The 14470-nt window shown below is 37.6% G+C and overlaps 1 protein-coding gene across 4 annotated transcripts in view; it reads right to left on the bottom strand.

Moving 5' to 3' along the window:
* The window catches only part of LOC122557199 (ecto-NOX disulfide-thiol exchanger 2), a 223516-nt gene that overhangs the window by 22746 nt on the left and 186300 nt on the right, over positions 1 to 14470 (bottom strand). For 3 of the 4 annotated variants that reach the window (XM_043704632.2, XM_043704634.2, XM_087992081.1), the window contains 3 exons: positions 6663 to 6847; positions 2215 to 2322; positions 1013 to 1063 (listed from right to left, as the gene is read on the bottom strand). In XM_043704632.2, the coding sequence (XP_043560567.2) occupies positions 1013 to 1063; positions 2215 to 2322; positions 6663 to 6847 (344 nt within the window). The remainder of the gene's footprint in view (positions 1 to 1012; positions 1064 to 2214; positions 2323 to 6662; positions 6848 to 14470) is intronic. The other variant, XM_087992083.1, reaches the window with a different exon arrangement.

Below are 14470 nucleotides of genomic sequence, written 5' to 3'. Positions count from 1 at the left end.
GAATGCTCTGCCCTCTTTTGGTCTCCATATTTACGGAATGATGGAATGGAGCTGGAAGAGTCAAAATTCAATAGATTAGTTCCTGGGATGAGAAGGTTGTGGTACAAATAGAAACTGAGGAAATTCAGTTTATATTTTCTGGAGTTTAGAAGAAAGTAAAGTGATTTATGTGAAACATACAGTGATCTAAATGGGGTTAGACACAGATGGGGTATTTTCCCTGGCTGGGCGATCAAGAATATTAGAATAAAGGGATTTAAGATTTAGGCTGTGCTGAGAAGAAATTCCTTCATTCGAAGGATTGTATATCTTTGGAATTGTCACCCACAGATAATGCTCCATTACTAAATATGCTTAGGACAATTATTTGGTCTCAGGGAAGCATGGGGAATGGCAGCTATGAAGTTGAAAATCACTGAAAATCAGACATTCAATTGTGGAGCAAATTTGATTGGCTGTATTGTGTACTCCTGCATCTATTTCTGATATTCTTAGGAGTGAATAAAAAAGATAAAAATTCTATTATTTTTCAGTATCAGAATGTTAACCTATGCTTTCTTTACAAAAATGTACAGTTCTTGTGATCTTGTCAGAGGAAGAATAAATTAGCCTTGGAGAGAATGCAAACTCAAAAGGCTAAAAAGCCCACTTCTATCTTTTTCTTAGATTCTGATCAAATTCATATCAAAATTCTTACATTTCTGGCATTTTCTGCAGTCTATTTTTGTTCATTATTTTGTTTTATGGTTTTTTTATTCATGGTTTGGAAATATTATACTTGGAACAGTAGATGTAACTGGAACTGACCAGGAATATTCAAACTGTAACTTTCAGGTTGTTCGTTACTTGCAAAGTATTTGATAGAACCTAGGCTTTCAGACAACAATTGCAAATTAATTTTGGGTTAAAAAACCCTAAACGTTTTATATTAATCTTATATAGTGCTAAAGTGAATAAATATGAATTGTAATACCTAGCAAATGAAGATCTATTTTAAAGAATAAGTACTCACAGTTATTTGGTTTTCACTTTCCTCCATATCTTGTCTACACACACATTCCTCCTAAATTTAAATAGCATAAATTAATTTGCCATACTGATAAAGTAACACAAGTCTCATTTTGCCATCCATTCTCATGCATTCTTATGAATTTCTAATCATTTCCCTTTATGGTTAACTAACATATCAGCGACATTTATGTATAAAGCTATGAAAGCAGGTGGTGAAGTGATAGTGTCACTTGGAATAATCCCAAGGTCCAAGGTCATGCTAATGCTCTCGAGACCTGAGTTGAAATCTCATCATGACAACTGATGGAATTTAAATAAAATAAATAAAACCAGAATCTGATCATAAAACAATCAATTACTATAAAAACTCATCTGGTTCACTAATAGTCTTTATAGAAGAAAAATCATCCTGGTCTGGCCTACATGTGCCTCCTGTTCCACATTAAAGTGGTTGACTCTTAAATGCCCTCAGAAATGTCTTGGGATCATTAGGGATAGGCAACAATGCCATCGTTCCCTATGATGTGTTATGACAGAATAAAGAAAAATACAGCAATTTTACAAAGGATTTTTAGCTATTCATGATTTTAACAATGGAAGTTTCCACAAACAAGACAATTTTCAAACTGTCTGGGTAGGATGCAGGGAATTTCTAAACAAATTAATCACAATTTAAAGGAAATTGTACAAATGCAAGAAAATTAGAAGTTTGAGCTAGTGTGAGTAGTTTTCTGTGAAATACATAGTGAAGAAACATATTACAATTTTATCCCCAGAAAAGATTTAGTGAAAAAAGGCAGGAGACTGGACACCCAAACAACATATTATAACTATGGATGACACAAAATTAAAGGAGACAGTGAGGTCTGCAGATGCTGGAGATTAGAGTTGAGAGGGTGTTGCTGGAAAAGCACAGCAGGTCAGGCAGCATCCGTGGAGCAGGAAAATCGATGTTTTAGGCCTGAGCCGTACATCAGGAATGAGGCTGGGACCCGCAGGGGTAGAGAGATAAATGGGGGGCGTGGGGTGAGGCTGGGGAAAAGGTAGCTGAGTGCGCAAAATTAAAGATGCTGGTAAACAACAAGGACTACAGAAGACCTCAGGGCAGCACAATATTATAAACGATAGGCAGATAGTTTACAACTTGGCGTGGATAATAACCCTGAGATATGGAACTACAGGAAGCAGTTCCTGTGCTCTCACCTTCCTTTTAAGTGTTTCCAACAACATCTCTGCTTTCTTCTTTTCTTCCTTTACCTTCTCAAATTCAGTTTCTTTCTTGTTGCATTCTTCTCTTAAGTTCAGAAGTTGCTGTTAATAATGAAGGAACAACAGGAAAAATTCACCAAATAAAGCCATATTCTATTGTTCACAATTAGTTATTTTATTTTTCATCTTTTCCTTTTATATAGACAGAACAATCATTGCACAAGTGATGATTGCATTGTTGATGGGCAAGTATGCTATCTACAAGACCAAAATGCTGTTTTTGTATTAAAGCAGAATTTGTGGCCTTTATTTCAAAAGGAAGTGGAGTTTAAAAATGCGGAGGTATTGCTAAGGCTGTTCAAGGCACACTATAACCACACCTGAAATACTGTAAAAGATTTTGGTCTCCTTATCTAAGGGAAAATGGACTGGCATTGGAGGCAGAGCAAAGAAAATTTACTAGATTGATTCTGGATATGGAAGGATTTTCTTATGAGGAGTGGTTGAGAAGATTGGGCTTGTATTCATCAGAGTTTAGAAGGACAGCATACCCAAGGCAGCTTGACAAAGTAAATGCTGAGAGGATGGTTACCCCTGTGGGAAAGCACAGGACCAGAGATCATAATCTCAGAGATGAGGAGTTACTTATTTCTCTCAGAGGGCAGTTAATGTAGATGTTCAAGATTGGCTTGTTCAAAGTTGAGATAGACAGATTTTTATCAATAAATGAATACAAGATTATGTTGAGAAGGCAGGAAAGTAGAGTTGAGGATTATTAGATCAGCTACGATCTCATTAAATAATGGAGGTGACGTGACAGGCTGAATAGCCTACATCTGCTCCTCGGTCTTATGGAATCCTGAACATATCCAAATAATGTTATGGTATTCTGTGTTTTGTATTTATTCTGCTAAACTAATCACCAATATTATATTCTAAAATAAAGAAATTGATTACTCCAGCAAGCTCTGATTTTTATTTCACATGAACACACTTTCTGGTCAAGTTGTTATCTTATGTACATTCTCTGAAATAATTCATGTAGTTATAAGCCAAATCAATGACTGTCAACTTGAATTATAATGCTACAAAATGGGAGATACTATAATTTAAATGTGTTGTCTTCAAAATTTGTTTTTTACTGTAGTACAAGATAGGATGATGCACCAGAACTCAAAAGTGTCCTTCTGCAAGATATATTCACCTTTTCTGGACTGTTAGGAAAGTGAGAAGAGGTGAATAGTAATAATTCCTATGTCCATTAAGTGGACATCCTGCTGATAGCTTTGTTTACTTGGAATATTTCCCAAGGTCTTCAGGTTATATAGAGAATCAAATAGTGCAGTTTTGGGAATGGTTTTTCAATAATTGTCATATGCTTAACAACATCATTGAGCTCTGCTACTCATATTTATGAAATATACTTGCAGATTTCAATAAAGCTGTTATAGGTTAACATTTCTAAGCTACACTAAATCGATGATTTATACAACACCTGACCACTACTCAATTTCATTTTCTCACTTCAGTTGTTTGAATTTGCCAATCTACTTTGTTTAATAACGTTTGCCCTACATGGAGGAGTCTACTTATTATAGTACTGAAAGTATTTACCTGCACGCTTCTTAAAAGGTGAAACCAATCATGATCCAATATGGCACTGCTCATTCCAAAGAAAATTACACATTGTGCTGTGAGCTTGTCAATCATCGTTGTGTTCAAGATAAGGAGAATTGGGCAGGGCAATCCCAAATCTTCATTTTTTTTGTATGAGAGAGATGCAATACCTATTTAATTTTATGCCTGGCTAATAAGGCAAAGCAATCTGACGTGCTACATTTCAAGCTTAAGTAAAGTCCTGGATTTTACTCTTAGGATGGATGGAAAGACTGGAAAACTCCCAGCTCTACAAACCTGACCTTTAAAAATGGCTGCCTGAACACTTAGGTTTTCTGTTCAGGGTGGACAAACTCGCAATAATGAAGGCTGCTGCCAATTGTGGAGATGAGTTGGACAGAATTCCTACACAGGATTGCGCAGTGGCAAAACTTTAACAAATAAAATAGAAAACATCACTCTTTCCCTTCCTCAACTCCCAAAGACTCCTCATACCATCGCATGCCCTCCTACAAAGTGCACAACACCTCATGTTCTCCATGCCAAGGAATGCACACCATTGGCCTCTCATACCAAACTCTGCTTCTTCATCCACCAAAAGCCTTTTATAACTTCTATGCTAACTTATTGCCAATTCATGCCAACCCATGTCCTCCACTCACTGTCCTTTGCTATTACACCTCCCATGCCAACTCACTGAGTTAGCAGTATTGGCAGACCTCAGCAGCCATTAGATAAGTGGAACTTTACTCCAACTGTCTAATTCACATTTGTTAGTTCAGTTAGCAGAATGGCGATTTGCCAGTGGAATGCAGAACAATGCCAACAGTGCGGTTTCAACTCCCACAGCAGCTAAGATCACCAGGAAGGTTGTACCTTCTCAACCTGCCCCCTGGCCTGAGAGGTGGTGACCCTTGGGTTAAACCACCATCTGTTGTCTCTCTCTAATGAGACCCTATGGTCTTCCTGGGACTATGACGACAATTACAAATTGCATTAAAGTTCAGCCATTCGCACCTTCATCATTTGTGAATTTGATTAGCTGTACACATCAACTCGGCTGTTCCAGGTACCATATTCATTACTATGTACAATTTTCAGAAAAATAGCAATTTTGGAGAAAATCTAAAATTAAAAATGGAGAGAGATATGGAAAGTGTTCATGATACTCTAATTTATTTCCTGGACTGGAGAGTGCTTACAATGCATACATTGTCATGTTGTTGACTGGAGTGTTCGCATGAGGATGCATATGCTGGACAGCCTGATACGAAGGACAAGTAATGCAATGTAATGTATTTCTTATTTTCATTGAATTGCTTTCCTAACAGGATACCTTTCTAGGTTTTAGAATATTGTTTTTATATTGTCTTTTATCTGTATACTTTATATATCAAGTTTTTCAATGTATGGAACCTATGCAGTTGGTATCTATTGTAAAATATACCTGCTTTCGGAAAATGTTCCAAGGGAAAAACAGGTGGAATTTACTGCAATGGTCAAAATAAGGCTGGGTTGGATTGGTTTGCAGCAGTTGGGAGCTCCATCTATCGGGGGTAGCTTGGAAGGAAGTGACTTCATTTGGGGTGGGGGAGAAAACGGCTGCAAGTACGGTGAGAGAGTTTGGTAGCGGTGGGGATTTAGGACGTTTCAAGAGGGTGTGGGAAAGAGAAGGTCATTGAGAGGTAGATGGGGTGGGGAGAAGGAGATAGCAAGAAAAGTTTGGAGGTGGTGGAGGCAGCTGCAAAGGCTACAAATGAGGGCGAACAGTTTTATATCTGTCAAAAAGAATGCTCAACTAACTGGGATCCAAGGAAATTTTAAATCATGGCATAATTAAATGGAGTTGCAAACAAATGTGGAATGTCTAGTTCAAGGTGGTATTAAGTTCAGGGCATATTCTTAGAAATGTAGTGGAGCTCACTCCAATGAAAATTATATCAAATTTAAATCAAACATTGAAATCTAGATGCAATAAGAAGTAACTGCCAGTTTAAAATAATCCTAGCTTTGTGAATGGGATGGAAGTGCATAACCAGTGACCTCACCAATTTTTGTGGTTTTTAGGGCAGTGCTTCCTAAATCTATCTTACTCTGACTCCATTTCAAGGAGCCAGTGAACTTTGGGAGGGGAAGATGACAACCTATCACAGCAAGGGCAAGGGGTCAGCTGTTAGTGCCTCATAGGTCACGACCCCAAAATTTCAGTTTGTATCCCCACTTTGGGTCTCAAACCATACTTTATGAAGTCCTGGTTTAGGATGTGTTTTCTTTTATGTGGAAGTGTGCCTCAGTTACGTTTAGAACCAATTTAATTGCTGTGGTGTCAAGGAAATTAATGCTTTTACTATGTGTTATGGTTTTAAGTTTAATAGAAAGTTAATCATTGAGGTTATTAATGAATTCTACTAATTCTGTTCTGTGCGGGTCCAATTACCCCATGTGCCCATTGTTACTATATGATTATTTCACTTAATAAGCAAAATGAATATGCTGCCCCTGAAAACACAAAAGCAGTCCCCAAAAGATCAAATCCTAGCCCTTGAGAAATTATGAAGAGGAACCACATTCCAGGGCTATCAACACTGTATAGGAGTGGAAGGAGCTGACATTTTAAATGACCAATTGCCTCCATGAACTGTACTTGCACAAGTGCTGATCCGACCCCATTCCTGCCCCTGCAAAAGTGATGACCTAAAGAATGAGTAAAGAGAAGCTGAAGTAGCTTAATTTGTTAATATACTTTCAGATGGCTTTCAAATATCAATAAGATTTTGAGTTGAGTTTTAAAAAAATTTATTTTCATACAAAAGAGACATCAGTACCTGCTGCATCCCTTGCAATGTCTGTTGTAGTAGTTTTAGCTGCTGGTCCTTTGTAGTCTCTTCTTCAGTATTGTAGAGCTTACCCTGTTCTTGTTTTAGTAAATCTACCTCATTTCTGTACGCATCCAGTTGCCAACGCAGACTGTCATTCTCTTGCTTCAGTGTTTCAGCCTGAGCAGCCAGTGCTAAAATAGTGGTAAAAAAATTAAAATTAACTTGAAAAAATTCTTAAATAGTGGTCTGGGGTTTCTGCATGTTTCCCATCAAGTTATTAATGCAATCTTAGAAAATTTAGCAGAAATATCATAAATTTGCAGAATTTATAATATAGTGCATTAAGTCTCTAACCACTCATGCTCATGTTTCCTTATTTAGTGTTTCTATTTTACTTTCGGTTGTGTTGGTTTGTTGGACAGGCATACAAAATTCTGCACATAATTTTGTTTGCTGAATTGACAAATGGGTGCAGGGAAAAGACATTCCAGCCAGCTCCAAAGACTTGAATTTAAAAGCTTCGGGTTTGGATGAAGTTGTAGCTCTAATTTGCTAATGAGTTAAACAACCAAGACTTTTTCCAATCACCACAATTCACAGATATGAAATAGTTGAATATGGCTCAAACTGTAGTCCAAAAGAATGTAGAACACATATAAATGTTTTAAATTACTTTAAAACAACTTAAATATAAAGTTCTGTTAACTTTAGAGTCATAGAGATGTTCAGCATAGAAACAGACCCTTAGGTCCAACTTGTCCATGCCGACCAGATATCCTAAATTAATCTAGTCCCATTTGCCAATACTTGGCCCATATTCCTCTAAACCCTCCGATTCAGATGTTAAGCTATTGTATCTATTGCGCCATGAAACAGTAGTTCCAGCTATTTCACTTGTGGATCTTTCTTGTGTGGACAGCTTAGCTGTTCCTTGTTTTAGCCAGATTACTTTGATTCTGTAGACATACAGCTTCCCACACACATTGAAGTGACCTTGACTGAAGAGCTAGTGCTATAAAAGTCTCATTGCTAATAATATGCAAATGATTAAGAAATTAATGAATTCAACCTGACAAAGTATGATTTAAGGATTTCAACATAAAATGCAGATTACAATAACGTAGAACATAGAACATTTCAGCGCAGTACAGGCCCTTTGGCCCTCGATGTTGCACCGCCCGGTCATACTAATCTGAAGCCCATCACAACTACACTATTCCATGTATGTCCATACGCCTGTCAATTAACGACTTAAATGCACTTAAACTTGGCGAATCTACTACCATTGCAGGCAAAGCATTCCATACCCTTACTACTCTCTGAGTAAAGAAACTACCTCTGACATCTGTCTTATACCTATCTCCCCTCACTTTAAAGTTGTGTCCCCTCGTGTTTGCCATCCCCATACTTGGAAAAAAGCTCTCCCTGTCCACCCTATCTAACCCTCTATTATGTTATATGTCTCTATTAAGTCACCTCTCAACCTTCTTCTCTCTAACGAGAACAGCCTCAAGGCCCTCAGCCTTTCCTCGTAAGACCTTCCCTCCATACCAGGCAACATCCTAGTAAATCTCCTCTGCACTCTCTCCAAAGCTTCCACATCCTTATAATGCAGTGACCAGAACTGTACACAATTTCCATTCTGAATTTAACTGTTAAGTAATGTATTACAATGTATTGTAAATATTTGTACTGTAAAATAATGCAAAATTATGACTGTTTCATACTTTTATTTTAATTCACATCTATAATTGTTATTAATTGATAACTTTAAAGCACCTGCTGTCATGATGTTTTTTCAATAAATCACAACTATGCTAGCATTACTTGTATCATTTAATCATTTTCCACTCAAGCACTGTTTGGATCATTGTGCTAACTTTTTAGTTTGCCTGCTTGTTTTCTTTTTTCCTTCCCTAGGTTTTGAAATGATGGATCATCTGCAATTTTTTCTCATTCTCATAATTGGTCTGTATCAGTAACACAATGACACATCATAATAATTTCTGGGGATGTGAATTAATATGATGAACATTTTGCTGGACAAAAATAGATTCAAATCCTTAAGCTGTTCCACCACAATATAAGATCATGACGATCTGTATCTTAATACCATTCCACTGAACTTGACTCCGTGTTCTTTTACACCTTTGTCTAGCAAAACTTGATCTATCACAGATTCAAAACTGTTAACTGACAGAGCATCAGCTGAATTTTGAGAAGGGGGGGGGTGGCGAGTGGAAGTAGTGGGGGAAGAAGTCTACATTTCTACCACACCTTGAGTAAAAAATAAGGAACTATAGAATGCTTACAAAACAGGAGGCTGTAATTTGGCCCATTGTGCTTACTTTCTGTAAGAACAATTCACGTAGTTCCACACCCCAGTATTTCTCCATAGCCAAGCTATTTTGCCTTTTAAGATAATGATATCCCTTTTCGAGGTTCTTATGGTACAGTAGTAATATTCATATTTGTCGACCAGAAGATATCTGTTCCAGGATGTTTGTCCAATGTAGTGTTTGTTACAGTTCTTGCATGGTGTTTTTTATAATTTTGCACAAAATACTGTGCAAGAACTGTAGCAAACACTACATTGGACAGACAGAAAACTAGCCACTAGGATACATGAACATCAACTAGCCACAAAACGACATGACCCTCTCTCACTAGTATCTTTACATAAAGATAAGGAAGGACACCACTTCGACTGAGACAACACATTCATCCTAGGACAAGCCAAACAGAGACATGCACCAGAAGTGCTAGAAGCATGGCATTTCAACCGGAACTCTATCAACAAACACATTGACTTGGACCCCATTTACCACCCTCGGAGAAAAAGAAGATAATGACAACACCACAGGAAATGATATCACCAACGCAAGGAAACCCAAACATATAAGTAGAAAGCAGGGAACATCAGCAGTGCTTCGTCCAGAGGCTCACTGAAGATGTCACCTAGTATGGTGATGAAACCTTTGAAAATGAACCTTCCAGCTCAGCGAGCAAACCTACATCCAGAACCTCAACCTGAGCTACAAATCTTCTTAAGACTTGCTGCTATCTGTTCAAATCCCATTTTCCCTGGAGCTGTGTCATAACATGTCTGACAGGTTGATTAATATAACTATAATTACTGTTTGAATGACATAATCAAATCCAACACCATCACACTCAGGAAGTGCATTCCAGATCATAACCACCCGCTGCATAAAAAAGCTTTCATCATAATGCAATTAATTTTCTTATTTATGACATGAAAGCAGATAATTCTGCTACCATTTCTGCACCAGTTGAAATAGAACTATCCAACCTAACTCCCCTTTTCAGCTATTTATCACACCCATGTTGGTTATGGAACTTCAAGTTGTGATGGTGTTGTGCATTTGAGAGATAGGTTCTGCTCTATTTCACTTGCAGAGGAGTTGTCACAATGGTACCGACATATCTCCTGCAGCCAGACAGTTGGTAAAGAGCTTTGAATTCTTCCTGGGTGTTTTTTTAAACACAAAACTAAAGAATCATGAGTGGGTGGGGTCAGGACTGTCAGACCTAGGCAGGTTTTTAGTTTTGCTTTCAGTTACTTGGGGAGGTTTCTGCTGGCTGCTGGAGCTAAACAGTTGAGTTCACTGCTATTTGAGTGAGTCTTAGATGAGAGACTGTCACTTAAAAATCAAAAGAGGCAGATTGTTTGTTTTGGTGGTTCTTTCTTCTGGACTGGAGAGATACAGCACATGAGAATCACAACTGTTTTACTGAATTGCACTTCTGCCAAAGGGTGTGTTTATATGCTGCATATATTAGAACAGTTTATGATTAATGGTTAAATAATCCATTATCTTGTTGAGTATGTCAATACATTTCTGCAAATTAGTTTGCTTCATTCTGAGTGTATTGTAAGTATAAAGTATATTTTGATTAAACCTTAATGGTGGACTAATCAAACTATTTCTGGAACACAGCATCTTATATTTACCATCTAAAAAAGGATAAAGTTGGGTCCAGGCTCTCTCCATAATATACTTTGGGGTGTCTCATTTGGTCCATAATAAAGTACATAACAACATTTTTTTCCACCATAAGAGTTTCCCTCTCTACCACTCCACCAGGCAATGAATTACAGACCTGCATTGTTTTTTGGACGAAAAAATGTCTTTCCTCCAGTCAATTACTTTGAACTGATTTCCCCTGGTTACTTAACTTTATGTTGAGGGAAGCAGATTTTTTGAATTCACTTGAGCCAAGTGCCTTAATTTTATAAACCCCAGCCTCTGCCTTTCAAAACAAATACCAACTCCAGTTTATCCAGTCAATCCTCAAAGTTAAAGTTGCCCATTTCTGAAAAGATCCTTCCTCTATTGTGGGGCTCTAAATGTGGTCTAACAATCATCTATGCAATTCCAGGATACTCTCACTGCATTATATTCAATGTCTCCACTGATAAAAGAAATCGGCATAAGTGTTAACTAACCTCTATTCTGATTGGACTGTCTGTGATTTTATGGAATACCCCTTCTCCTAAATTTCAGCATCAATAGAAAAAGGTCCTCTCTATTTGCACCATCAATTCCTTTAAATTACAAACAAAGCAATCAAGTTACTCTTGTATCACCTATACCCAGACAACACAAGCCTAGTTTTTGATACTTCTCTTCATAATCTCACCTTTGGTGTCTGGGTCGTATTCTGGTGAATCACTGCTGCATTCCTTCAAAGAACCATGAATTTTGACAAGGTGAACTGCTCAGGACATTATAATTCCATATATAGTCTTTTTGGGGTTTTGTACAGCTGTAGCACATCTTCCTCCCCTTGATATTCTAGCTCTGTAGTTATAAATGTCAACATTCCATTAGCTTCTCTGATATTTTGTACCCATTTGAATGATCTGTACTCAATGAGATCTTTTTGAACCCTGCTTAAAAAAAATTCAGGGACGTGGATTTGCTGGCTGTGTAGCCATTCATTGCTCATGTCTAGCTGCTCTTGAGAAGTAATGGTGGGCTGCCAATTTGAACTTAATTGGTGTAGGTAGATCAATAGTGCTGTTAAAAAAGAATAACAGGATTTTAACCTAGTAACAGTGAAGAAATAGATATATTTCCATGTCAGGATGGCCAGTTGCTTGGAGGGGAAGTCACAGGTACTAGTGTTCGCAATGTATCTGCTACGCTTGTCTTTCTAGATGGAGGTGATCAAGTTTAGGAAAGTGCTGGCTAAGGAAGCCTGGAGAATTTCTGCAGTTGTATTGTAAATAGTACACACCACTGTTACTGTGAATTGGTAGTAGGGGGAATGAATCTAAGAGATTGCAATGCCAATCAACCAAGCTGATTTACTCTGTCTGAAAGCTGTATTTATCCATGCAAGTGGGGAGTATTCCATTATACTCCTGATTTGTACCTTGTCAATGAAGAACAGTGTTTGACGAGTCAGGTGGTGAGATATGTGCTGCTGGATTCCACCTGCTTTGATAGTCATACTAACATATGGCTCATCTAGTTCAATTCCTCGTCAATGGTAACCGTCAGAATGCTGGTGGTGGGAGATTCAGCAATAGTAATGCCATTAAATGCTCGGGGAAATAACCAGGTCATCGCTTGTTGAAGATCGTCATTGTCTGGAACTGTATGGCATCGACATTTCTTATCACTTCACAGCCCAAGCTCAGATATTGCCGTGGTCCTGCTGCATTTGGACACCTGAGGAGTTGTGAATGAAGATGAACACTAGGAAATCTTCAGCGAACATCTTTACTTCTGACCCAATAATGGAGGGAAGATCATTGATGAAGCAGTTGAAGATGGTTGGGCAGAGGACGCTACCCTGAGCAACTCCTAGTGATGCATCCTGCAGCTGATATAAGAGACCTTCAATATCATATTACAATAGCTGCTAAATCATTTTTTTCTTACAATTATATTAACAAAACCAGCCTAATTATTTATTTATTAATGCTCTTGTTGCTTCTGGAACATTTTATTCAAACACCTATTTTGAACACAAGTAGTTCAACACCTTTCTGACTTCAGCTATTCTGCTTTTTCTAATTATACTAAAGTTGAAATTTCATTATACAAATTTGATTGTACTCTAAGCTTCCTTAATCTCTTTGTTAATACATTGTCACTTTATTGCTGTTACTAGCAGGCTTGAAGACAATTTCTGCTAAGAGTCATATCCGCTGTCTTATTCTTCATTCTGACCATCCAAGTTCCACTGACTGCTTTCGTGAATGGTTCAGTACTGGTTTGGCCATTCGCTATTTTTGTTTCATACATACAGATATGTATCTGTCTCACACACACACACACACAAACTAGGAGTAGTAGGTCATTTAAGAGAATTATGGCTGATCTAATTTTAGCCTCAACTTTAGCCATCTACTCTCCCTTAACTCCCTCATCAGCTATGAATCTACCTATGTCTCCTTATGGAAATTAAATAATACCACTCCTACCCTTCTTCAGATTTCCAACTTTTGTGAGTCAATTTCTTATTGCTTTTAGTAGTACATTTTCTTAGAAGTTAGCTCCCAAATGACAAAAAACGGTGGCTGCAAATTGTAGAGAGAACTTAGTTCATTTTGCAGAAATTTACATGTACATAAAAATGTTTGCCTCATTCCAGCAAAAGCTTCAAAAGTTCTTAGTTTAAGATCCCATTGATAAACATATTGTGGTATCCTGGTAAAATCTTTATATACATGGGGAAAACACAACTGTACTCTTATAATTGGTAGACTTTGTAAATAGCTGAAATTGTGTTGCTGAAAAAGCGCAGCAGGTCAGGCAGCATCCAAGGAGCAGGAGAATCGACGTTTCGGGCATAAGCCCTTCTTCAGGCTTATGCCTGAAACGTCGATTCTCCTGTTCCTTGGATGCTGCCTGACCTGCTGCGCTTTTCCAGCAACACATTTTCAGCTCTGATCTCCAGCATCTGCAGTCCTCACTTTCTCCTCGAAGACTTTGTAAATAGCATGCCAATATCACTGAAGAATGACCATTTTGCCAGCAAATAGTACCATAGTGACACAAGCTGCAACTATAGGTCGGTCTGTTCTAACATGCATTTTGTCATCGCAAATTCTCTGTAATGTGTTTGATGAATTTGGATTGCTGTGTCGACAGCGCACTTTTAAAATGTGCATTGACTGTAAAGCCATTACAGTGCCAACATGAAGCTCTGTTTCTAAATTATAATGTACCTATAACGTAGGGTTACACAAGAACTGACTGTACTTAAAACGTGAGCACATGATTACTTGTTACAAGTCAATACACAGTTGATTGAGGAGATCAGAATGCAAGCTCAAAGTTTCGAATAAGTTGAAACCTGCTGGGAGAAAAGCATTTTTTGTTGCCTCCATTAAGTCTATTGTAGATGGGTTTATTCATCAGCAAGATGTCTTTGTACATGAAATACTTAACAACATAATTGCAAGAATTGCAATGCATTTTCAGATGTGGAACAGATGAATTGTTGAACATTAGCCAAGGCATCATTCAGCTCAGAAAAAATGCTAGATGGGAAATAATTAAACTGTTTCAGACAGCAAGTGTAATCAGAACATAATGTAATAGACGCCCAACATTTCATGTTGCGGTTATTGGTAATTCATCACATTGCTTTCAGTCAATATAGAGATATTCATATTTATATAGCTCACTCAAATTATATCATTTCAATGACTGGCACTAAAATACTTTTTCACGCTGTGAAACAACATTTTCTCTACTACATCTCCAAAATTTATAGATGCTGCCAAAATAAAATGGGCCTTGGGAACTAATGACTTTCTCACTCCAACCTTT

The sequence above is a fragment of the Chiloscyllium plagiosum genome, unplaced genomic scaffold (genome assembly GCF_037043375.1).
Source record: "Chiloscyllium plagiosum isolate Xiang-an unplaced genomic scaffold, Cpla_swu_hap1 HiC_scaffold_11, whole genome shotgun sequence".
Taxonomy (NCBI): Eukaryota; Metazoa; Chordata; class Chondrichthyes; order Orectolobiformes; family Hemiscylliidae; genus Chiloscyllium; species Chiloscyllium plagiosum.
The sequence above is the reverse complement of the archived record's forward strand: the minus strand, read 5'-3'. Positions and strand labels throughout refer to the sequence as shown.